At 32.2% G+C, this 27,317-nt stretch overlaps 1 protein-coding gene, 1 long non-coding RNA gene and 1 other non-coding gene across 4 annotated transcripts; all 3 read right to left on the bottom strand.

Moving 5' to 3' along the window:
• Window positions 1-7,025: 7,025 nt before the first annotated feature.
• On the bottom strand, window positions 7,026-7,131 carry LOC131654429 (small nucleolar RNA R71). The gene has a single exon (XR_009299468.1). It is a non-coding gene; the product is annotated as a small nucleolar RNA R71 (small nucleolar RNA).
• A 9,210-nt stretch (window positions 7,132-16,341) lies between these two features.
• On the bottom strand, window positions 16,342-18,025 carry LOC131651277 (uncharacterized). The gene is made up of 2 exons (XM_058920948.1): window positions 16,874-18,025; window positions 16,342-16,647 (listed from the first exon to the last, which is right to left on the bottom strand). Exons 1-2 carry the CDS (start codon window positions 18,023-18,025, stop codon window positions 16,342-16,344), a joined length of 1,458 nt encoding a protein of 485 aa, XP_058776931.1.
• Window positions 18,026-25,946: 7,921 nt separating this feature from the next.
• On the bottom strand, window positions 25,947-26,827 carry LOC131648187 (uncharacterized). 2 transcript variants are annotated; one of them, XR_009298063.1, is made up of 4 exons: window positions 26,690-26,827; window positions 26,479-26,579; window positions 26,240-26,310; window positions 25,947-26,125 (listed from the first exon to the last, which is right to left on the bottom strand). It is a non-coding gene; the product is annotated as an uncharacterized LOC131648187 (long non-coding RNA). The 2 variants fall into 2 exon arrangements; XR_009298062.1 differs by having other exon boundaries at window positions 26,479-26,827.
• Window positions 26,828-27,317: the final 490 nt, after the last annotated feature.

Raw genomic sequence — 27,317 nt, 5'->3', positions numbered from 1 at the left:
TTGCTTTCCTTGTGAAGATCTATCACCAACTGCCAAGTTCTCCTTTTGTTTTGTTCTTCAGGATAGCCGTACACCCCCGAAAAACTCCAATTCTGTTCCTCCTCATCCTTAACTTCCCCGCTAATATGATTTGGAGAAAAAGACTTTATATCTAGCTGCAGACATTCATTCCAAAACACGACTAATCCGCCTGCCCTCTCCTTACCATTTCCTTTACAGTCAACAGAGAAACAATTATCAAAGCCCAACTTGTACTTCACCACTTGCAAATCCCCATCCTTCAAACGAGTTTCCATTAGAAAGACGAGGCTGGGATTTTCAGTTCGGACGAGCCTTTGCAAGGCTCGAACTGCACGGGGACTCCCTAACCCCCTGCAGTTCCAACTCAGGATTCTCATTGATGAAGGCGGTGTTGGTCCTCCAACACCACCTCTGGTCTCATGTTTACATTTTCTGCCATCTCTAAGTCCGACTTCCTTTTTTTTCCCCCACATCCCAAGTCTTCCGGCATTCCTTCAGCAATGGGCACCTCCACCAATTGTCGCTTTCCTCTATCCCTTTCAATCTGTTTGATTTTCTCTTGTATTCCTTTTTTCCAACCTTCTGTCTCGTCCATCTCTTCATTTTTTGTTTGTCTTGTTGTTTTCTACCTCCACTACCCTTCTGCTTTGGGCTAATCACCACCGCTCCGAATGATTCTGCCACATCTTCAATCTCCAGCACCTTCTTTCCTTTCCCCCCTCCTGATTGTGAATTTCTGGCGTCCCGACCACAACCTCTCTATTCTCAGTAACCTTGTTTTGTACCACTTCTTGTTCTTTCTCCCCTTGATCCTTCGTCCCACACCTACTCTGATCCGATGAAACGTTAAAGAGATTTCGACTGCATGTGCTCGAGCTTGAGTCTTTCACTTTATGTTCATCAAAAGACTTTGGTAGTGGCGATGCTCGAATCCAAGGCCCATAAGACAGATCTGTTTCCTCCACTTCCTCAAAACCTTCATCACTTAGGTCACCCAACTCATCACAATCTTTGAGCTGATGTACTAACTTACCACAGACAAAGCAGAAGATGGGGAGTCGTTCATACTTAAAGAACACTTTGAAACTCTTCTCCTTATACCTGACAACCGTGCCTCTCTTCAGAGCTTGTTTCAGATCCATCGTGACTTTGATTCTCAAGAACTTCCCATGTCTGTTCACATCCTTTCCGTACATCTCTTCAAACCTGCCCAGAATATTACCCAGTTTCTTTGCCATTGCTTCCGATCTAAGTATGAGAGGCAGATTGTACACCCGAACCCAGAAAGAGCTAAAGTGCATATCCAACCCCAACGGTTGCTCTTCTCCGGAAATTCTTTTCAAAACCAATAGGTTCCTATCAAAACTCCACGGTCCATTTCTTAAAACTGTTTCCAGATCTCGTTTCACACTAAATCTGAACAGAAATAGGTTCTTTGAAAGTTCTTGTGTTTCCACCGGGTTCTTCAACCTCCAAGCATTCACAATTGTACTGATGAAAGCTCTAGAGTTGAAGGTGTTTTCTGTCCACAATTTTCCTGCAAGCGTTCGTTGAAAAATCTCTTCTTCATTGACTTCTTCCGCCTCCACCGTCACCCCTTCCTCCTCCTCTTTCGATAACGGAATGTTCCTCCACCTCTCCATATGACTCCCTTTGTATTCACCCCAGGATGAGCCTGCTTATGAAACCTCCAGAGAAAAACAACAACGAGCGCTCGGATACTAGCGAAACCAGATCCAAAACTAAGGACCTAACAAACAGTTAGAAGCAACTGGATAGACAGCCAGAAACAACTGGGAAAGAAAACCAAACCCTAAGGGAAAGGGGAAAAGTCACGATAAGTTTAGAGAGAGAGGGAGCACCTTCTCTCTAAGCACGTGGGTTATTTTTTGAAGTCTCTGCAAGCGACTATATCAAAATGAATGTCAGGTGATTGTTGTGTTAAAAGATTAAAGAAAAGAGGGAGAGCCAATGAAGAAAAGAGAAAGAGAGCCAATGAAGAAGGGGAAAGTTCTCCAATCCTCATGCTTTCTCTCATTACTCAAACTTTGTGATTCTTTTGGGTATGTTGCTGCCTTAGCATCCATGGTTGCACCTCACTTCATGTGTTGTTTTAGAAACAGTATGGTGTTCTTCTTTTATAGGAAAAGTTTTGATGTTGATTTGCACTTTCTTGGATTCTTTTAGTTTAGTGTGTTTTTGCCTTTAAGTTGTCAAAATGTGGAGATTTATTAAGCTTTTGTTGGAAAAGAATATATAGTTTGTTTATTAAAAAATGTGTAATGTGCGATCGATTGAATGAGATTCTTTTTTTTTTTTTGGAATAATTGGTGTTTTTAATTTAAAATTGGAAATTCATTTTTAGAAATGTAAAAGAGCAATTCATATTGTCTTACCTAATTTGATTAATGGTTTTGTAATATTTTTTTTATAAGACTAATAAACAATATTGTAAAATTCAGTATTCAAGGGCTTATACTACCGCAAAAATTATATCTAAATTGAGTTTTTAAGGTCTATTTAATATATTTTAACAATCACCTAAAGAAGTCCGATCTTAAATTTGAAACATTTTAAAATGGTTTTGTAATCTCATACTTAGTATATGTTATGTTATGTCTTGTTAAATTTACTTTTGTTAATTAAGTTAGTCTTAATTTTTAACAAAAATCACACATTTTAATCTTAGAAATCTATAGAATATAATGATAAACCATCAACATCAAATAATTTTTATATTTTTTCATCTTCTTTCCATTCTCTTTCTTCTTCTTCATCTCCATCCACTTTCATTTAAAATCCATCAAATTTTAAACAAAAATTTAACAAAAATCCAACACAAATAAAAACAAATAAATACATTTTAAAGGTTGAACCTGGTTTCTTCCTCGTCTTAACCAACACATTTGAAAGTGAAGATCAAGAGGGGAGAGGATGGAGAAATGTCAAAAATATTAAATGTTCATGGTTTATCATTATATTTTATAGACCTCCAAAATCAAACGGTGTGATTTTCGTTAAAAATATCTAATGCTTAAAGTTAAAAATAGGATTTGAGAGAGAAAAAGAGGTAACGTGAGAGTTAGGGTTATTATTCCTGCTTTCTTTATTAAGATTTTAGAAATGAAGCAAATTTTGATTCGTTAACCATTTGATCGAGCTAGTTTTTGGATATGAGGTTCGTGAAACATGGTGCTACACTTTCACTGTTCAAATCATCGAAAGAAGGTATGAGGAGAGAGATATTGAGTCGGAGAAAAAAATAGGATTTGAGAGAGAAAAAGGGGAAACTTGAGAGTTAGGGTTAGATATTCTCTTTTTCTTTAATAAGTTTTAGAAATGAATCGATTTCAGATTTGTTAACCATTGGATCAAGGTATCTTTTGGACACAAGGTTCGTGAAACATAGTGTTACACTTTCACGGTTGAGATCGTCGAAACAAGGTTTGAGGAGGGAGATATTGCGTTCATACATAACCAAGTTTTTGGGTTGTTTTGCTAGGGTTTGAAAGAAAATTAATCAGCACGCTCCAGTGCTGGCCACTTGGATGGAGACATTCCTTGGCTGGCTCTTATTCCTCAAATAAATCACAGGTCTCCATCCCAACCCCAAGCACAAAAGAAATCCTTTGCACAAGCTCTCCAAGCTGCATGTGACATACAAGATTATAATTTTGCCAAGACTTGCCTCAAAGATAACCGTCTCTAGATCAAGATACTTGAAGAGGCTTATAGAGAAGGACTCAAATAATGCAGGTGTAATTTATATGAGAGATTGATCACTGGTAAAAGTAACGTGTCACTGAAGGCATTAGAATTACGTGACAAACTCATGAATTTATGGAGTTCAATCATATAACCCCTTTGGGACGTGGCTATTTTAAATTTTCATTCAAATCTAGGAAGGATCTCAAAAAAGTTTAGAGTGCAGGGACATGAAATTTTAAGCCCTTACTTATGTGTTTGTCTATGTGGACGTCAAATTGTAGACATGAAAATTTGAGGAATACATATGCTCAAGTGTGGTTAAGGATGCATGGTTTTTCCTTAGTGTATTGGGAACAACTTCTTTATTTGAAATTTCTCATGGTATTAGTATTCCTTTGTCCATTGACGAGCTTCCAAGAGAAAGAACTTGTAGGCATTTTGCGCATGCGCAGATAGACCATAACATTTCAGATACTCTCTATGATCACATTTTGGTTGAACGAGAGGATTATGTTTTCTTTGAAGAATTGGAATACGAGAGTTTGCCTATATATTGTGATGATTGTGTGTATGTTGCTCATAGTATTGATAAATGTTGGTATTTTAAAAGCAAAATTATTGAGAAGCCCTTGATTAAAGAATCTACAAGATACACACCTAAAAGTTCAAACAAGCTATACCAATTAATAACAATGTGAAGGACTTAGGGAATGATGGATCTGTAAATGTCATAGGAAATGACATAGTGAATGATGACACTGAAGATTTGAATAAATTAGGAAATCATACTCTTGACAATGACATAGAGAAGGATGACCCTGTTGTGGTCATTCATCCAGAGAATGACGTTAATGCTAATGACAGGAAAATTTCATAAATAAGCTCTCTAAATAAAGAAGAAATAATACTAGAGACTACTAATAATTTGAATGAGAATTCAAAACACAATCAATTTATCTACTCTAGTCAAGAATCACTCAAACAGTTACCCTATTCTACTCCAATGTGACAAAGGTAGGTTTGATTCGGCTAGGCCATTTAAACTTATGATGGTTTGGACTCTGGATGATAGATGCATACAATTGATTGCCAATAATTGGAATATTGGTATGGTTGGTTTCCCTATGTTATTTTTCATCTTCTAAGTTGATATATCTTAAACCTATTATTAAGAAATGGAACAAAGAGACCTTGAGAAATATTCATCTAAAAGTCACTCAAGTTACTTATGAAGTTAACATGAAACAAAGTTTTATTAATGATGCAAGTTACAATGATGATCTTGGATTGAAGGAAATTAATGCTCAACTTTTTTCTAGATAAGGAACTGCATATGAAAGACCCAATTTGGAGGAATAAGGTAAGGAATAAGTGCTTTAAGAATGGAGATATGAATATAAATTTTTTTCACAACATAGTGAAATTGAGATATGCTAATAACAAAATCACTAGACAGAGGTATGAAAATATTTTTTTGGAGGAGGACACAGAATTAAATAATCATGTTATTAACTTCTACCAAAATTTGTCTAATTCATTAATACAATTGCAGTTATATTGATTAGGTGGAGAAAATTATCCCATAACTTATAACTCATGCATATAATGGTTATCTCACTAGAATACCTCAGGCGGAGGAAATTAAGAATGCAATGCATAATATGGATTGTAATTATGCTCCAAGCCCTATTGGATTTGGAACATATTTTTTCCAAGTCTATTTGGATATCATAGGGATATATGTGATCAAATCAATGAGTCAATTTTTCGAAAAAGGTTGGATCATTCCTTATCTCAATTCCACCAATGTGACTTTGATACCTAAACAACATGAAGCAGATTCTATTAAGCAATATAGACCTTTTGTACTTGCAAATTTTTAATTCAACAAGATCACTAAGATCATTGCAAACAAGTTGGCAATCTTAGCTTCTAAAATTGTTTCAAACACTAAAGAGGCTTCATTAGGGGCATGCATATTTATGAGTGCATTTGGATTACTTCAGAAGTCATTATTGTGTTGAACACAGAATACTTTGAAAGTAGTTTGGCTTTCAAGGTAGACATCAGAAAGCCTTTAATACTTTAGATTAGCAATATCTTCTGTATATAGTTTAAGAATTTATGAATTGCCAATCAATCTTCTTAACAAACTGGATTCTTGAAACATAAATTTTATAAATGGTGATCTATCTTTTGAAGATCAATTTGTCATTTGATAATACTTCTTCCAATGAACTCATTTGGAAAAGATAAGCAAATGGTGATCTATCTTTTAAAGATTCCTTCAAATGTATAAGGAGGGATCACATTGAGCCTTCTTGGACAAAATTAATTTGGCATCCCTACATACCTCTTACTAAATTTTTAGTGACTTGGAATATGTTGCATAATTGTATTGCAATATAATACAATCTGATTTGAAGTGGAAATCATATGGTTTCTAGGTGCTCTCTCTACATTTATGATATGGAAGTTGCATACCACTTATTTCTTAGATGCAAGTTTACCTTACTTTTCCAGCATCAAATGGAGTGATTGTTTCCCATGAACAATGATATAACTGGTTATGAAAGCTTATTCAAACTTGTTAGTAGTAGTTAGAGTTCTCAAATTCAGAATTTGATCATAACTTTCATCATAATAATTCTTTGAAAAACTTGACACACAAGAAATGATATCATGTTTCAAAATGGTAAAATTGACATTAGTATAGATATTATTCATTTTAAACAATTATTCTATATGGCATTTAACTCTTTCAAGGGGAAAGTGCATTCTTCAATTCACAAATTTACAATTATTAAATTCTTCGACACCAAATGTTGACCTCATCTCGCACCTAGAATTATGCAAGTTAATTAGTGTTTTTTTAGTCATAATTGGGTTGACTGCAACAAAGATGGAACTTCAAGAGGAAATCCTGGAATATGGATAGTTTAGGAACATTATTTGGAGCTTTGTCAATTAAGATCGAAGTTTGCACCTCCTTTCAAGATAAATTGAATGGAGTCATGCTTACTATCGAATATGATAACAGGAGAAATTGGAGAAATATTTGGCATGAAACTAACTCAATGTTAGCCATTCGTGCATTTTCTAATGGGGGTATAACCCTTTGGAATCTTTTAATCAAATTTAATAATACTTTACACACTATATGTTTCTTTAGATTCAAGATATCTCACATTTTCAAAGAGAGAAATGCACGTGTAGATAGATTAGTCAATGCATATTTTTCTATTGGTTATGACACTTTCTATTGGCTATATATTTCTCACAGAGTAAAAAGATTGAGCTTAGAAGTCGATTAAATAATTTTAAGCAAGATGATGGGGAATCACGCTACGAAGCATGAGAGGGATTTAAGGAAATGCTAAGGTTATTCGCTCACCATGAACTTGAAATATGGTTGATAATCCACACATTTTATAATAGTCTTTTTTATACCACGAGGATGACAATCGATGCAACTGCAAAAGGGACACTTATGAATAAAAATATCAACGAAGCCTATGCCATTATAAAGGATATGTCACAAAACCATTATCAATGGGGAAGTGTCTGTAGTGCCACTGAGCGAGCACCTTAAATAAAGGGAAACTACAAAATAGATGCCTTATGCCATCTTAATGCCAAAGTCGATGCTCTATTTCCAAAATTCTAAAAAATGAGCGCAAGTGCTATAACCTCTACTACCCCAACATGTGAAATTTGTGGAGTTGTTAGCCACTGGTACAAAATGGCAGATGATCATAGGTAGAGGAACTAACCAAGAAAGTATTAACTGCATTAACATCCACATAGGAAATCCATACTCTAACACCTAATATTGGATGGAGAGACCATCCAAAATTTTCATATAAAAGTAATTCTCTCCAACCACGAGTTAAACCTTATGGCTTTTAAGGACAAATGGGCATTAACGCTCCCGTAACACCCAACCTCGAAACTATGATGCAAACTTTTATCACAGTCCAAACTAAACAAAATAATGAGTTTAAAAATTAAAACCTGCACACTAACAAAATCTTTAGACGACTAGTGTCTAAGATTGACTCAATAGCCAACCACAATAAAATGTTGGAGACTCAAATCTCCCAAGTGGTTCACCTGCAAACCACATATTCCATTTCCATAAAGATTTGCGAAGGAAAAAATCGATGAAAATTTTAAGATATATGTGGAACAGTTAAGAAAATTACTCATAAATATCCATTTTAGAGAGGTTTTATCTCAAATTTTATCATATGTAAATTTTTTTAAAGAAATAATGCCAAACGGACGAATGTTAGAAGATAACAAAACAATGGCGCTGACTGGAGAATGACACGCCATAATTCGAAACAAATTACCTCCTGAGCTGAAAGACCTATGAAGTTTTTCAGCTTCATGTGTTATAGAAACAATGATTTCTTAGAGAGCCTCGTGAAATTTGGAGGCAAGTGTGAGACTTATACTCTTGTTAATCTATAGGATGCTTGATATCGGTAAAATTAAACCAATGATTATATCATTTCAGTTAAGAGACCGATCCATCAAAATATTCCTAGAATTTTAGAAGATGTGACAATAAAGGTTATGTCTATTTTTCACTACTCTACTATGTTAAAATCAAGAAGGTCCAAATTTATTTTAAAATAGTAATATTCCAATCCTATTGAATTAAAAATCTATCTTGATATGTGTCAAGACTAACTATTCTCTATTTTAATTTTCTTGATTTGATCTCTTAGTCTTTTTTGTATTTATGTTTATAGGTCTTCACCAAATAGATAAAAAAAAAACCTAATCAGTGCAATTTTTTGTTCATTTTTGTTTAAAGAATGTATTTCCTTTAAATTTTATACTTACTCGTGTAGCTTTTATTTTGTTTGCATCCGTTCTTTTTTGTTTTGTTTGAATTTTTGTGGAGGATGTATGAATATTTTATTTCTCTACAGTTTGTTTCTTCGTTACATTATTTTTTATTTTTTTGTTTATTATTCATATTTATTTTCTCTATATTTTGGTAGGACTAACTTTTTAAATATATTTTCACACAACAAGCAGATATTCAAGATTACCTAATTCATTAAAGATCGATCATTCATTAGAGAATGATGGTTGTTTTACTTGCAATTTGTACATGAAAGTAAGGATGCATATAAAAATGACAACTACCTAATTCATTAAAGATTGATGATTTAATAGAATGATGGTTGTTTTACTTGCAATTTGTACGTGAAAGTAAGGATGCATATAAAAACGAGAACTACCTAATTCATTAAAGATTGATGATTGTTATACTTGCAATTTGTACATGAAGGTAAGGATGCATATAAAAATGACATCGAGTAGCAATTATGGGGACCTTTTATCTCTTGGCATAATATAGTAGGATACATTATGTAATCATATTATGAGATTCAAATTATGTTTTTGATTAAGAAGATTCAAATTATTATTTTCATCTCTTTCAATTTTTATTATCTAATTTCTAATATATTGTTTAGTTATCATATTGATTATATGTTTATTGAACATAAAAGTTATATTAATTTTTAGATAAAATAAAATATTTAAATATAGTTATTAACATCAAATGTTTTTATAAAGTCAATAACTATACTGAGAAGAACCGTATTTAAAAAATATTAATTGGTTGATTCTTTTTAAGAACAATACAAATATATTGGAGAAGTGACTGAAGCGTTAAATTTTAAAATATAATTGGTGAAGAATGAATTAAAATTGTCATGAACTATAGTTTATTAACTTTATTTTGGTGTATTATTTACAATTTTAAATATAATAATATTATTTTTTGAAAAATTAAAAATATTTTCAATCTCATTTTATTAATATATTTATTATTATTTTTTAAAGTTGATGGACTGTATTTTGTTCTCTTTCTATTGAAAACTATTGTATGGTTATTTTTTAAAACTTAAATTATATATATTTTTAATAATTATTTTACTTTTATTGTATGGTTATTTTGTAAAGCTTAAATTATTTTATTCTCTTTTAAAATTTTATATTAAATTTTAAAAATTTTAAATATTAAAAATAATATTTTAAAATTTTAATTGAATAACAATTTAATAAATAACGTTAATATTTTTGGAAAAAAACAATATATGTATATTAATTTAATATACATATTTATTTTTTTATTTTTTGATGCGATTAAAAAATTATTTTAATATAACATACACATAAATAAAATTACTTTTATATTTGTTATATTATATGCTTAGAAATATCCTATAAAAATTTTAAGTTTTATGCGAACTTTCTCTTGATAATCATTTTTTCCATGGACTATTTTTTTTCTTTCTTGCCATATTAGTAATGAAAACAAAGAATAGGGGCATAATAATCTAGATACTTTTCTTGCTGAATGTGTTAGTCTCTTGCATATTCTCTTATTTTAAATAATATGTAAAAATAAGTTAGAAAAAAACTCTAGAATGCTATGAATAGTTAAATCATTTCAAATTTGGTATTTAAAATTTAAAACTTTCTAAAAAGTAAAAAGATTACAAAATATTCAAAAATCAAAATCAAAATAGTCTTAGACAAAGCACGAAGATGGAAGTTATTATCATTAAACAATGCGGTGGAACTCAACATATGCAAATATTTTTTTTGGATACTTTTATTTTTTTTATTCATTTGTATATTCTACTGATAATAATTTTTAAAAATTCATTTATATAAATAAGATCCTAGAATCATCTCTTGTTTTAATTTCATTTGTATAAAGAATACTATATAAACGTCTCCATTATTACAAATTTAGTGAATTATGCAACAAATGTTTCCACTAAGTATGTACATTGCATCATTCTATTTTCACGATGATGAATTTATTGATATTTGAAACCTTATTTGTAAGTGATATCATTTGTAATATGTTCTCACCAAACATAATTATGGAGTATTTTGTCACTTTGCCCTGCCTCAGAGCCGTCTCAAACTTTTGAGAGGCCCTGTGTAAGAAGTTGAAGTTATCATCAATTAAATTGTGAAATATTTTTAAGAGGCCCTACATAAGCGTAAATTAGCATTGGAATATATAATCGGAGGCCCTTTTTGCCATAGCTTAAACATGAAAAAGTGTGAGGCCCCGTGCTGTAGGTCGCCTTGCACGCCCTCAAAGACGGCCCTGCCCTGCCTTACTTTTTTATCTTAATATATAATTATCTTTATTGACTATTTGATTATTGTTTAATAGTTGATATCTTAATTTATTAATTTTAAGATTAGTGGAGATACATAAGGAATCGATATATCACTACTATATCTTTCACAACGGCTGAAACATAAATTTAACTTCGGTTTATGGTATGTGGTAACAAAGAGTGTGATAGTAAGTGAATTATTTATCACCATATACTATTGGTTGTGGTAATAAATTAGAAAATATTCTACTTTGTTGCACGACTGGAATAACCTGCCATAGTGAAAAGTGGAAAGGCCGTTGGTTCAATACCATCATTAGAAACAATCAACTGAAATATTTTGTTTTTTTAAAATATGTATTTGTTATTTTACAAAATTATCATTATTATAACTTATATTTTTGTGAATCAGAACAGATAAAAAACAACACAACAATACATTTGTGAATCAAAACCCCAAATAGACAATTATTATAAACCAAAAATATGTATTACATAAAAACTAAAATGACAGCAAAACGACATACGTTTTACACACCATTACATCAAACAAGAAAACATTCAACATACAAAATTATTGTGCACTAAATTCATTATATTGAAGGAAACAAGACACACAACGTGACCAAATGTCTTTTGGTGTCTTGTCTCTAAACACCTATAATTTTAAATAATAATACTTGTTAGTATATAATACATAAAAATTATAACAAATATAAATTATGGATAAAAAATGAAAAATAATTACTTGTTAGTTTTCCCATATGCCTTCTTCATGATCATAACAAATAGCATGCACACAATCTGTATCAATTTCTTCACATGAAGCAGACACATGTGTTGCAAAAAAAAAAAAAAAAGAGGTCTCAAGAATATCAAAATTTAAATTATGATTTTCATCACTATGAGGAATGTATTTTCCTTAGAGAGTAATTGACCATCTTTTTCAACGAGGGTCAGTGGCATAAAACACTTGTTTTGCTTGGGGTGCAATGATGAATGGTTCAGTCATATAAGTTATCTTGCCAAGGTCAACCAGTGTGAATCCTAACTCATCAGTTTGCACATCAATGTTACTGCCAATCCACTTGCATTTAAATAAATACACTTTGAATAAAATATAATCAATCTCACAAATCTACTCAATTACTGCAAAGTATGGTCTAGTTGCCACTATAGGATTCTTATTTTTGGAACTAGAAAAGTACATGAAACCAGCTTCAACCATAACCCCGCTATTTTGCATCGTACTACGATCATCGTTTGGTTTTGCATAAAAGGAAAATTTATAATATCGTATGCAATCCAAGTTACTACACTAAATTTAGGAATGTATGACATCTATTTACCATCATTAAAAATCTTTCGTTAAACCAATTTATGAAATTCTTGTTATGCTCTTCCAACAACCATTTGTCACTCATTCAGGAACATTTTTCCTTGGTAAGTCTTTTGTGAGTAGATAAGTAAGGTTAAACTTCATCAACATTATTCAATATATACAAAAGTTCTAGAAGAACTACATCACGATCCATTGACTTAACATTTAAACCTTGAGTACCTCTACTTTCATATCTGCAATCATGACAAGACTTTGAAATTCCTATAAAATCTATTTCATAACGGTTGAAAAATGAATACCACCATGCTTTAGATATAACACAATAAAACAAAATGCAACCTAACTTTAGATATAAATGAAGTGGGGTTTACCAGCAAAGAAACTCAAGAAGAAGCAGCACCAAGATTCACCCGACAAAGAATGAGAATATTATGATAACAAACCATGTCTGCCGGACCTGCGAATGATGTGGTAAAGAACCTGTAAAACAAACTAAAATGGAAGATGTTTACTACTTGTTCAAAATACCGAAACTGTAACACAAACTCAAAAGATATAATACCAACATTGAATAAAGGAAATAGTAACGAAAGAAACAAAGAGGAGTAGACAGATATTACAAAAATCATTTTTTTTATAGGCAATGATGTATTTAATATTAACAGCACCCACAATGCAGAGAAGAAATTCTCAGAACCTTACAAAAGTATAAGGATGTCCAGCCAAGAAGAACTAAACTATAATCAACCTACAAGTATTCTAATGGACATTGAAACCATTCAAAGAAATTACAATTAACCTTCTTTTTGCTCCCTATTGCTAACCACCACCAGGAATGCATTTTTATGTTATGGATAATTTCTTCTGCATCGCATACGCCGTTGTTGAATACAATTTCGTTACGGTGTTTCCATATGCACCAGCACACCGCCACCCAAATTACCCCCACTCTCCTTGGAGACGCCCTATTCTTTAGCACCCCCACAAGCTGTATGAAATCATCACAACAGTCAGGTTTTGATTGACAATCAGATCCGAGCCATTGATAAATCTTTCGCCACACCCCTGCAGCTAGGAAGCACAAAATGAACAGATGGTTCCTATCCTCCAGCACATTGCAACCGAAAACACATAGGCAATCGTTAGCTTCTACTATGATGTCTCTCTTAGCCAACTGAGCCCTTGTTGCAAGCCGATCCTTGAGTAACCGCCAAGCAAAAATTTTTACCTTTGACGGCATCCACGATTTCCAAACCACAGCCCATGCTTCTTTGGTTCTCGAGTCTTCCACCCCTACAGAATTTTCCTTAATCAAGCAGTTATAATAATCCTTTATAGTATAAACTCCCGAACCATTTAAAGGCCAAACAAAGCAGTCTAATTCAATCCTCTTTGGTTCGACATCCATAAGAATCTTCCTCAACTCACACCATTCCTCCTTTGCTAGATGGCTCAGAACAGACACATCATCCACCACACCCCACATCCACTGATTTTGGTTCCATGCACCCATCTCCTGCACACACTTATCTTGGCTGCCAAGTTCCTGGAACAGGTTTGGGTAGGCACGGTACAACTCGATATTCCCCAGCCATTTGCCTAACCAAAATGGTACCTTGACACCAACACCCAATCTAATTGCTATTCTGCTAGTAAAACCTACAGCACTTGTATCATCACCAATAAGCATTAGATCTCTCCACCAAAGAGACTCTAAAGAGTGGCTGCCAGATAATTGTTTAAACAGTATTCTCTTATATGACTTGCCATATCTAAACTCCAATATGCCCTGCCAAATTGAGTCATCCTCTTTTAGAATTCTCCATAACCATTTTGTCAACAATGCTCTATTGAACATAGCCAGGTCTTTAACCCCAAGGCCACCATCTTCAATTGTCTTACATATTGTGTTCCAGCTTATCCATTCAACCCCTTTTCTCTCGTCTGCGTTGTGCCAAAGGAAGTTTCGCTGCAGTTTCACCATAGCCTCAATAGTCTTCACCGGCATCTTAAACATTGACATATGGTACACAGGGAGGTTAGTAATTACTGAGTTAATTAATGTCACTCTGCCACCTATCGACAGTAGCCTACCAATCCAGGGAGAGAGCTTAGCCTTCATGTTATCAACAATCGGATTCCAAAAACCAATACTTCTAGGATTACCTCCAACCGTAACACCTAAAAACTTAAAAGGAATGCTGCCCACCTTGCAGCAAAGAAATTGACTTGCTGCCAGCGCAAAATTTTGGTCCAGGTCCACCCCATATAAGTTACTCTTCCACATGTTCACCCGTAACCCCGAGACCATTTCAAAACCGCGCAAAATTACCTTGAAAGCCCATAGATTTCTCCACGAAGCCTCACCTACTAGAACCGTGTCGTCAGCAAATTGTAGGATGTCATACGACACATCTTCATTGACCTTAAACCCTTTGAGCATGCCACCAATCGTTGCTTGCCTTACTAACCCTACAAGCCCTTCTTCTACGATTGTGAACAAGAATGGTGACAAAGGATCACCTTGGCGCAATCCCCTTTGAGCTTTAAATTCACTTGTCGGGCTGCCATTAACCAGAACAGACATATTGCTATTGAACACCGTCGCCTCCATCCATCGCATCCACCGTTGGCCAAAGCCCATGTTCGTTAACATTTCTTTCAGGAAACACCAGTCAACACAATCATAGGCTTTAGCGAAATCCACCTTCAGCAACATACAACTCTGCCTTGTTGATAAGTGCTTGATTTATGCTAAAATGACTTATTATCAAATAGCACTTATCTCAATTATTTGACACATTTCTCACATAAAAACCCTCAATTGTTGAATAAACTATTATTGTGCAAGATTACTTGGCTTGGTTTGTTCTTATGCAGGATTTGGCCTTAAAGCAAAAACCAGAAAACAGAGCATTCGCTGCAGCGAACTATATTTCGCTGTAGCGAACTACAGGAAATCAAAGGCAAAAATCCAGAAAGCAGGGCATTCGCTGCAGCGAAAGGTAGCGAATGGTAGCGAAGGCCCGATTCGCTGCAGCGAACCATATTTCGCTGTAGCAAACAAAGTCAGATGCAAACTTTCCAGTTTTGCTAGCAACGAGCAGAAGCGAAGTACATTCGCTGCAGCGAACCATATTTCGCTGTAGCGAACTTTGGCGGTTTCTAGAAGATTTGAATTCCTTAAAGCTGAAGAAAACATTCGCTGCAGCGAAATATCATTCGCGTAGCGAACTCTGGCGGTCAGAACAAAGACTTAACAATGAAGCAAGGCATTCGCTGCAGCGAACTTCTGTTCGCGTAGCGAACTCAGGCGGCCAGAACTGCTATAAAAGGAGCAGAACTCATTTCAGAATGGAGACATTCACTTTGTATCTTGTAATACTCTTATAATAGAAGTAGGAAAAGAGGTTTTTAGGTAGAGAGAGGTGGATACACATCAAGAGTCGGGAAATCGTTGTTGATGTCTTTCCAACTCAAATCTTCCATTGAGCTTCCAACTACCATGAGTAGCTAAATCCCTCTCTTGTTGGGATTGGTTGTAGTTCACCGAAACAGTATGTATTTTCTTTAATCATGGCGTTATATATAATTTATGTTTGAATCATTATCGTTGTTATCTTCGTTTTACCGTTTATTTCATGGATTAAATTGATATTGACAAATACGATTCTAATCTCGATCCAAGATAACAACTATTAAACTCTAAATGCTAGACATAGATTTAGGTTTAATATTCACTTCAAGTATTGAAACTTAATGCTACCGTATCGTTTAATAGGCTGAGAAATCGTCGATTAAACCATAAGGTAGAAATCTCAACAAACGTTTAGACATGAACTTTGTTGTGAGCAATACGTGATGATATTGAAACAAGCATACATTATGTATAACTGATCTAAGATTTACATATTGAATTGGTGGATGAAAACCAATTCCCAACAAGTCTTTTCCTCTGAAACTTATCTTTCGTTATTTACGCATTTTTACTTTCCGTAATTTTCAACCAAACAAACGTGAAACCTTATGCTTAGAACTATAGAAATTGTTGAACGGTTTTGATATCGCTCCAATCCCTGTGGATACGATAATATAAAATACTTACATTTGACTAGTACTTTCTACAATATCACTTGTTCTCTTTGCCAAGTCAATTATCTCATTTGCTACGAGCACACCGTCCAATATCTGTCTACCAGGCACAAAAGCTGTTTGAGAATTCGAGACCAGTTTCCCGATAACTACTCTTAATCTTGCTGCCAATAGTTTTGAAACTATTTTGTATATGCATCCTATCAAGCAAATAGGTCGAAATTCCTCCAGCCCTTGAGGATGCTCTACCTTAGGAATTAAGGCGATAAAAGATGCAGACAGAGCCCGAGGGAGGGAAGCTCTGTTGTGAAAGTCCTGTACACATTGAACAATATCGCTTCTAACAATTTCCCAGTATTTCTTGATGAAAGCAATATTCAAACCATCAGGACCTGGACTACGATCTCCATCACACCCAAACACAACCTCCCTAATCTCCTCACTCGAGAAAGCCTCCTCTAATTGTTCTTTGTCTCTCCTCGAAAGTCTTTTGAATTGCAGCCTACGGAGTGACGAACCGCATCTGAAAGTGATTTCTCACCTCTGCTTTTATATCCTCCACACCTTCCAGGGTCCCTTGGGCTGTTTGTAAGGAAACTATATTATTCCTTCTAGATCTTGATTTCAGGCATGAGTGAAAGTATTTTGAATTATTGTCACCTTCCTTTATCCACCTTACTCTAGCCTTCTGTTTCAATACACTCTCTTTGTAATGCAGATTCTTCCATATGTTGGTTTGAAGATCCTTTCTAATGTGATTCGAATCCTCCCCCTGTATTGTACTAACCACTAGTTCCTCTTCCAGCTTGTTTAACTCTTCAACATCCTCCTCAATTCTCAGGTCTAGCCATCCAAATACGTTGAGATTCCACCAACATAGCCTTTCTCTTAGACGTTTGATTTTTTCCTTTAAGACAAACGCACTCGTGCCCGTAACTTGTTGCGAATTCCATACCTCCCTCACAAAATTTTCGAACTCGGGATGTTCATACCAGCAATTAAATACCTTGAAAGGTTTTGCCCCCCAGTTTTTGTTGCAAGCTTTTATCCACACTAGCCTGTGATCAGATATATCTCTGTTTCCCGTTACCTGAGCAACTATCTTCCACTTATCAATAATACCATCCGACAATAGAATTCTGTTAATTCTGCTCTTTGCCTTGCCATTTGAGTTTATCCAAGTGAACTTGTTCCCTACAACTGGTAAGTCAATCACCTCCAATAATTCTATTACTCTTGAGAACTCCTCCATCTCTACTCTGTTAGTTCGCAGCCTCCCAATCCTCTCACTTCCCACCTTAATTGCGTTGAAATCCCCACCTATTATCCATTCTCCTTTTGGGAACTTATTTTTCCATTCAATCAATTGATTCCACAGAATTCTCTTTTCAGCAATTTCACAAGAAGAGTATACATTGAGGAAGTAACAATTTATACCTTCCCATGAAGCATTGATTCCCAGCAGACCTTTTGCTTTGAAGCTAAACTCAGACCTGATAACTCCTTTCTTCCAAATTGTAACCAAACCACCCGATTGACCTTCAGAATCCAAAGCTGACCATTCGCACAACTCCTTTCCCCATATACTATTGATTATCCCTTCCTCCATCTTCCTAATCTTGGTTTCTTGAATAAAGCATATGTCAGCCTTTGCCTTCGACAAAATTTGACAAATTCTCTTTCTCTTTACCATATTTCCCCCACCTCTAATGTTGAAAGTTACACAATTCATGGGACACCGCTTTTTTCCCCTTTCCTAGCTTCGAAACAGTTTCGTTCTCTGGCTTCAATATCACGTACAATTCCTTCAAATACTTCGTCATCCTCGTCTCCTTCTACCCCTAATTCTTTGATTGATCTCCAAACCTTTCTTGGCATTCCTTCTACAGATTTCCAGATTCTATTGTTGCCTTGCTTAACAGCTGAGTCTGTGATTGAATCTCCACATATAATAGAATCACTCGAACCCCCAACCATCGAGCCCTCAGATGATGCACGCACCAGATGAGAATTAGAAGCCATCCCAGGATTATTTTCTTGAGATTGAAGGAGAGCCGAAAAATAAGAAGGGGCAAAAGGGATTTTCAGATTATCATAGAGCTGCATGACTTGTCTAGACTTTTTGGGCCTGGATGGGTTAGTAGGCCCAAAAGAAGAGATTTGGTCCGACCCATTAAACCAAGCAAATGTAAGAAAGTGCGTCAATCTGAAGAAGATAATACATCCGGAGGAGAAAATATTGTCATGTAACATGTGAAATATAAAAGGCTAAGTACTCGACAACTATGACATTTACACAATCTGCAATTCCATCTACTTATATTCTAAAACTTATAACATCATGAACAACTTTGGGTGTGTTTGGTTTGGCGGTGGATAGAATTGATTTTGGAAGAATTGAGTTTAGTATAATTGATTTCAATAGAATTGAGTTTAGAATAATTGATTTATGTTTGGATACAATGATATAGAAGTGATTGACATCGATTAATGTTGTTTGGATAATTTTATCAAAAGTGATTTTGAATTGGATAATTACCAAAATGGTAATAAATTCTAATACAAATAAAAAAGAAAAGAAGTAATTGATAAAAATTAAAGAGGGTAAAAAAGGAAAATTTAAAAAAGTTGTAATAAATAATATATAATATATGTAGAATTGATTCTACTAAACTCAGAAGCTAGGAATTGTAGCTTCTACTAGAATTGCTTTTGGAGTAGGAGAATTGATTTTGAAAAAGTATCCAAACAAGAAAAAAATATCAATTTTCAAGTTGAAGTGCACTAGAAGTGCTTTTGGGGCTTGTAGAAGCCAATCCAAACATGCACTTAATGTAACAGATCATGATAGTCAAAATAGACAATTGTTTGTTAAAATTATATGTAAGCTGATAGATATTTAAAGAATACATACATGTATCAGTTCACTCGATTTACATGGAAATTTACATTTTAATTGAATTCTGATGAATTCTGATTTGAAAACATTGCAACTTACTAATTGGCAAACATGCGATATAGTTGATTAAATATGAATAACTTTTAGCGCGTCTTGCAGTTTCTCCTTCCTTCATATACAGACCATGGTTTAGAAATGAAGTCTGAAGAAATTGATTGTTAGTACTTTGTAATCTTTCTTTTCATTTCTTTTTTAATTGCATGTCTGCTAAGTAACAGAATCAAAAAGTAAAGGAAGTACATAGGATTTCATACAATGACTAATGTAATATGTACAATGTTAAGATAATGAACCGGAAAAGTATCAAAGTCCGAGCAATTTGGTTAGGTCACAGAAATTTTATTCCGATCGAAAAGAAAAAAAAGAAGAAGAAGAATCGATTTTCAGAACCAACGCCCCAGCAGCACCATGTATCCATTGAAAAAGCCAAATCGAACACAACATACCGTTGGTCGCACCACACTGCAGATCCGCCGTCGTCGCTTCTGATCGGAAAGAAGAAAAGAAAAAGATTTGATTTTCAGAACATCGCCACAACAATGCCCTGTATCCATTTGCAGAAGAATGTAATAACAGAGAGAAGTAGTGTGGGGTTATGAAAAATTGGAGAGTAATTAATCGATATTTATACACAAAGAAATTGAAGTAGTAACAAATTTTGAATTCACTAACCTTCAAAATTCAACCCTTCATGTTGATGGTCTAATGGAAGATGAAGGAATAGCAATAATATCATTGCATCGTAAAAGCAATTGAAGGTGAAAGGTCATATTTTGCTGTAACCTAGTGGAAGGCGGCTGAGGCACAAGAAAAGAAAAATTTCATCGAAAATTATGCAGTGGACATTAAAGATCTGGATGGAAAATAATTTTATAAAATAAAAAAATTAACTTGCTGAATTAGGAAAGGATAAAAATAGAAAATAGCTTAAATGAGTGACACTTCGCAAAACTTGCCGAAAAAGTCTTCTAATTTTATATACTACCTCCGGTCCTATTTATAAGAAAAAATTCCTTTTTCAGATACATTGAATAAATAATGTATAATATGTTGTCCAAATACATTATTTATTCAATGTATCTAAAAATGAAATCTTTTCTTATAAATGGGACCAGAGGGAGTATTAAACTAGTAACTAACCCGTGCGTTTGCACGGGTTCTGGTACGGGACGCGCATTTGTTTCAGATTTATATTTTTTAATAGAAAAATGCTTGGTATCCGTAAAAAAATAATAATGGAATGTATAGAAAAAAATCTGGTACCCATGAAAAAATAATAATTGAATGTATAGAAAAATATCTTGTACCCGTGAAAAAATAATAATTGAATGTATAGAAAAATTTCTAGTACCCATGAAAAAATAATAATTGAATGTATAGAAAAATATCCGGTACCCGTGAAAATAATAATAATTGAATGTATAGAAAAATGTCTGGTACTCGTAAAAAAATAATAATTGAATGTATAGAAAAATGTGTGGTACCCATGACAAAATAATAATTGAATGTATAAAAATGCCTGGTACCCGTAAAATAATAATAATTGAATGTATAGAAAAATGTCTGGTACCCGTAAAAACATTTTGATCAATAAAATTTTCAATATAAAATATAATTTTGTTATTAAATATGTTATTAGCAAATTATAACATATTTAATAAAATTTTCAATACAAAATATAATTTGGATCAATAAAATTTTCTATACAAATTATAATTGAATCAAGAATATAAATTTAAAAAAAAAATTCATTGAATTAAAATGAGCAAATATTTTAAATTCATATTGAAAAATAAATTTATTTTAAATTCTTCTTATAAGAAATTATGTCTTCTCTTTTTTAAGGTTTCTATAGCAAACATATGGTTAGGAATTTTGAAAGAAAAAAACAGGAAAATATATTTTTGTTGATATGAGTTGTCAAACTGTATGCACAGGAAAACATAGAATGCTAGTACATGATATCTGCAAAAATAAATTAAATGTGGGTCTCAATGTATTGTAGTCTTTCTAGATCTGACATTGAAATGACAACATGTTGGTCTCTTAATAGTAATAATATATTGAGTATCTCTATTTTTACATTTTCAATAATGAAATATTACATCAATTTTAATCTCATATCTTTACTCAAAATAAAGTGTTGTAATGATCATAAATGAAATAATAAATAAATTATTTTACATTATTATGAATAATATTAATAAAAAAAAGGAGACAAAAGAGATAAAAAAATTAAAAATATAATTTATTTACTTCATAGAAGAAAAATAGACAAAAATCAGGAACTAATCAATGTATTTTTTTAGCAAATTGTTTTACCAAAATTGTTTACAAACTATAATATTATAAAACAACGCCAAAACACCAAAATACTATGCACTCCAACAAATTCAAATATTATATATACTCATAACACCAAAACACCAAAACTATAATAAAAAATTTTACCAATTAATTTCAAAATTTTACCAATTTATTATTCAAATATGATTTTTTTTTATGAGATAAAAAGAATAATAAAAGATGAATTACAGTGATTTAGTTATATAATACTCAAAATTTAAATATTTCTCCATCAATTTTATTAATCATTTCTTTAAAAACATTGTATTATTTAAATATGACATTTTTTATGAGATAAACAGAATAATAAAAAATGAATGTTGATAAAAGAATAATAAAAAACAAATGAGATAAAGAGAATAATAAAAAATATCAAAATATTAATTGATAAAAAAAAAACAATTTAGAATGGAAGATGAATGTTGATGTTTATTGTATCCTAACAAAAAAATCTAAAAATGAGAAAGGCACATTTGCATTAAAATATATTTTGTCAGTTTATTTTATTGTCTCCTAACAAAAAATAATCTATACATTAACTTTTTGCCTTTTTACCTAGTTTGCGTGTATTATATCCTCCCTACCCCTACTTCGGAATCACGTGGTGCGGTCTGTTGCGTGTATTACATCCTCCCTACCCCACCACTTCCTTTATATAGTATACACAATGCTTCTATGTTTTATAAATAAATTTATATATTATAATTCAATAATTGGTCAGGTTAATATTGAACGTTATAATCTTCTATATGTGAATTATTTAGTTAAGTTTTAATATTAGGAAGAAAAAAATAGTGACAATAAGACAAATATTAAGAATATTAAGAGTAAAGATTCTAAATGCAAGAGTTAATAGTGATATGAAGTTTTTTTAGTGACATTCTCTCACACAAGGTTTGAGATTTTAGGTTTTCAAATGATTAGACATGTTGAGTAAAGGTATAAGCATAGTTGTGTTTTCAAGAAAGATAGCAATGAGGAAAGATTTTGGTTTGTTCCAAAAAGCAAATTTTCAAAAAGTAGAGATTGAGTTTTTTTTTTTTTTTTTGGAAAAAGCAAATTGCATTATAAATTAAAAGCACAAGCAGTGCTATATTACAATCACACCAGACTAAAAGCTTTTGCCAGTACTCCACCCAATTCTTATCAGTAAGATACAAACTGCTGCTAAAACAATAAAGCAGTCTCAAAACAAAGCTGCCTGCACCAACAACTACAAAATTTCAACACTAACACACCCTAACACTGCAGAACAAAGCTGCTACATATATGCAATTATGGAAAGGACCAAAACGCAGCACGAACCGAAGGATATCAACCTGCAAAAGCCACCGATCAAAACTTCAAACTGCACCACACAACAGATTTGAGTCGATAGACTGCACTTGCGATACATTATGATCTCCATACTAGCCAAAAACAAGAACCAGAAAAATCTTAATACCAAATTCTTGACGGATTGAATTCTCACACCACCAACCACATAGACCAGCTTTTTACGAAATCGACACCGCATCTAAACCTCCATTCATCCTGTTTCTGATGATGAGGAGCTTTCAAATCTACTCAAACCCAACCCACACCTATCGGAATCCCAATGCTCCAAGACCCATAGGAAAAGTAAGAAGGAAAGGAATGCAAAGAAGGTAGCCACGTGGCTTAGCAACAAAGCAAAGGGACATTTCAGTCCTTTCCAGAGCATTGAACTTTCTTATATTGTAGATATTTATGCATGTTTTTGTCTGGAATTAACTGATTGTGTCCCGTGCCATTTTATGAGACGACGAATGAAATTTTTTTTAACCTTTTATTATTTGTTAACTACAACTAATTAAAAACAGTGTGACATGGGTAAAATAGATATCATAGAAGAATTTAATAAATAATTTAGTTTTAATGATTAATTTGTTAATTAATTAGTTTTTTTGAAAAAAGTCAAATTGATTTATTGATAAATGAGTTTTTCATAATTCATATATAATTGACATATTAATTTAGATGGAGTAAAGTTGTTGTTCATATGGTACATAATTCAGATTAGTGTAGCATTAATCTAGCTTTGTCCAACATACATGTTGTCATATATTACATAATATCACTATTCTAGCAAATAGCTGAATGTGATATTTTGTTTTGAAGTAAATGATAAATGTTTTAAATAATATAGTGGAAAAGTTTCAAAAATTTTGTTTTCCGCGAAGCACTGGATACCATATTTCAAAATGTAGTAAAAGTTGTTTACTAAAGATACTTATAATGTAAATTATGTAATAATATATAATATATATTCTATAAAAGAAAGGGCATTGGGAACTTGAAGCATGATGATTAGTACAGCTTGGTGGCGTGTGAACCTGCAGTTTGAGCTATATATCTATCACTATAATTAGCAGCTAAAAGGGAACTTTTAATACACATCATTGTAGGTTCATAGGATGGCTTAATATATACAACTATGATGGATGAGGATGGCATTGGAGTGTGTTGACCCAATAAAATTGTGGAAAAAACCGGTTCCTACTGTTTCGTAGAAAAAAGGCCTACACATGTGAATTGAAATTGTGGCATTCATGTGGTATATAAATTAAAAAATAAATTAGTATAATTATGATAATTGAATTAATTGATTAATTTAAAAACATATAAATGAGATAACAAATTAATTTAAAATACTATAAATAAAATGTAATTTTTTTTTTAATAGGCAATGATATATATAAGGGAGTATAAGCGGTACTCCAACCTATTACAACGATAGAAATGCTACTTCTCAAAACAAGAGAGAGGTAGAACATTTCATGAATGAAAGTTACAATTATCTCTCAAGGAGTAATAACATAAAAGCCATGACCAAGATATATGAACAATCTCCGACATGCATTCAAGGAAGCTATAAGAAGCATTCGAAAAAATAATGGCATTCCTTGTTGTCCAAATACTCCATGTCGTTGCTAGCCAAACAACCGAAACCATAATCTTGTTGTTCTTGTTCCTAATTTTTTCATCAAAACCAGAGAATCCCTCAAACTCCGCCAGACATAAGTCGATATCTATAAGAAAAATGAAGCAGAAGAGAAAGAAGCCGAAAATAAATATATTCTAATGCATTTAATTTAATTATGGTCTTTAATTTTTTATTAAAAAAATGATAAATATTATTTTTATTATATTTTTTCTTTCATGATAGAAAGTAAATTAAAAAAATAATCCGAATTAAAAATATAAATATGATGAAAAATATATTGTTGAAGAAAGTGAATATATAAAAAAATAATGTTGAATTTGAAATAAGAAAAGAGAGGAAAAATATAACATTTAAATGTTTGGGTGTGTAAAAGAGATGATGTGATAGAAATTTTATGCATAGTGCACTAAAAGTGAAATAGGTGATGATAACTTAATACACGTTTTAGGGAAAAAGCAGGTGATGTGAACAGTATGATATGAGATGAATTGGGTTATATATATATATATATATATATATATATATATATATATATATATATATATATATATATATATATATATATATATACTATTTTTAATGTTTTAGTTTTGTTTCTATCTTATATGAATCACCATTTAATACACATATCATTTGATCATTTCTAAGAAGACTGTTCAATACAACAATAGCTTTAAATTAGATTAAATCACATTATATTTTCATTATAGGAGATCATTTTCAAGAAGACTCGGCTAGGGTGTAGTCTGGCTATTTTGTTTTCATCATCAATTTTTATAGACTTTTATTATAGGCAATTAATTCCTATAAGTTGTCATGAATATAAATGGTCAAAAAATATTGATAATAATAATAAATTAATATTCATTATAATATAAAAGCATTTACTGAAAATCAATTTCTCTCTCTTCCTTTTTTATTCTACCCTCTTCAATATGAGTTCATTTTAAGAAAATAACTTATTGTTTCATCCTCATCATTAGTCTTCTTCAATGTCTTTTATTTAATAAGTATTTTTTCAAATATGTTAGTGGTATAAATTTATTTTTTCTCAAAAATTTCATTTTTGATATACTGATTTATGGAATATTGATACAAATCTACCTAATCAATATTCTTTAAGTTCATCAAGCTTTTCTAAATCATATCAATTTTTTATTTATATAATAAAATGATTTTAGGTTTCCTAATTTGTACTAAATAAATTGCCAAAGATAAATAATATACAAACATAAAACATATTAATAATAATATTAAATTTACAATATCAAATATTATTATAATAAAGCCAAAATAAATGTATAAATAAAAACTATACATTTAGATTTACAATATCACATTAATTTTAATTTATCACAAAAGAAAATTAATTAATTTTGGAGGTGGTGAACAAATCATATAAAAATGGCAATTTCTTTATGGATTTGAGAACCAACAAATACATGATCTTCTTAATAGGCAAGTTCAGATAGCACCTTCAAAATTCTCCCTTTAGTTGAATTTTCACAAACTTACCAAAACAACTGTAAATGTCACAAACAAATAGTACAAAAATAAGACATTGATCTGCACTAAAAATGAAATAGAGAGACTAAAAAGTTAATTTTTTAAAAAAACAAAATGAGAAATTTTCTTACCTGTGAGAAAAAGGAAGTAAAACTTAGATTTGTATGTTTGGCAGTTCCTGGATGTAAAAAATTAATCTTTTCTGCACACAAAAAAATATCAGGAAAAGAAAAAGATAGATGAAAATAAAAATAAGGTTAGAAATGAAAATTGCAGATCCGCCGAAAGAGTAAAACAACATGAAAAAACATTAAAGTGAACAAATAAATATTAACAAAATGGAAAAAGAGTTGAAAGTTTTTCTTCTTACATGTTTTTGATGGAACCAAAATTATAAAGGTTGAGGTTTCAATTTTACATGATCTCATTTTAGATCTGGAAGTTTTTGTTCAATCTCATTATAGTTCAGATCTGCAAAAATTAGCACCATAACTATTAGCGAAATGCAAACAAAATAATGTTCATAAAATGAATAGAATAAATATTGCATTTTAAATATCGCAGATCAAAGAAGACCTAACCAGAAGAATGAAGAAGATGAACATAGAAAAAAGAAAAAGAGAAAGAAGAGGAAGATGAAGCATTATGAGAAGGGAGAGAGAGAGATAGAAAAGAGAAAAAGCAAATGGAGTAGTTTAATAGAAGAGAGAGAAAGAAAAGTAGAAAATGAAAAAGGTAAATAGTTTTCAAAACGGAAGATACATGATGAAGTATATAGGGAAACATAGGAAGTAGTAAAGGAAAGGAAAAGGAAGTAAGTAAAGGAAAGCAAATAAGCCAGCCATGTGGCTCATTAAGATAGCAAAGGGGCAGTTCGGTCTTTTCCAGAGCATTGAACTTTCTTATATTGTAGATAGATACTATGTAATATGATATTAGAGAATTTCTTTACCCACCTCCCTATTTTCTTGGTCACCCCTGGTGAAAAACCCAAAATACCTTTACTTCGGAAATGCATTTCCGAAACGCTTTTTTTTTCTTTCAAAATTTGTCTTATTTCGGAAATGCACTTCCAAAAACACGAAAAAAAGGTGTTTTCGGAGATGCATTTCCGAAAATATCCCTTTTTTGAGTTTTCGGATATGCATTTCCGAAAACACCTTTTTTTTTTGGAAGAAGGGTGTCTTCGGAGATGCATATCCGAAATAT

The sequence above is a fragment of the Vicia villosa genome, linkage group LG2, assembly GCF_029867415.1.
Source record: "Vicia villosa cultivar HV-30 ecotype Madison, WI linkage group LG2, Vvil1.0, whole genome shotgun sequence".
Lineage (NCBI taxonomy): Eukaryota > Viridiplantae > Streptophyta > Magnoliopsida > Fabales > Fabaceae > Vicia > Vicia villosa.
The sequence above is the reverse complement of the archived record's forward strand: the minus strand, read 5'-3'. Positions and strand labels throughout refer to the sequence as shown.

What these genes read in the sequence shown, in the direction of transcription:
- LOC131651277 (XM_058920948.1), bottom strand. Translation starts at nt 18,025, where the DNA reads ATGGTAAAGAGAAAGAGAATTTGTCAAATTTTGTCGAAGGCAAAGGCT. An exon ending in TGGAGGATATAAAAGCAGAG is followed by an intron (nt 16,648 to 16,873) that starts GTGAGAAATCAC and finishes CAATGTGTACAG; the next exon opens with GACTTTCACAACAGAGCTTC.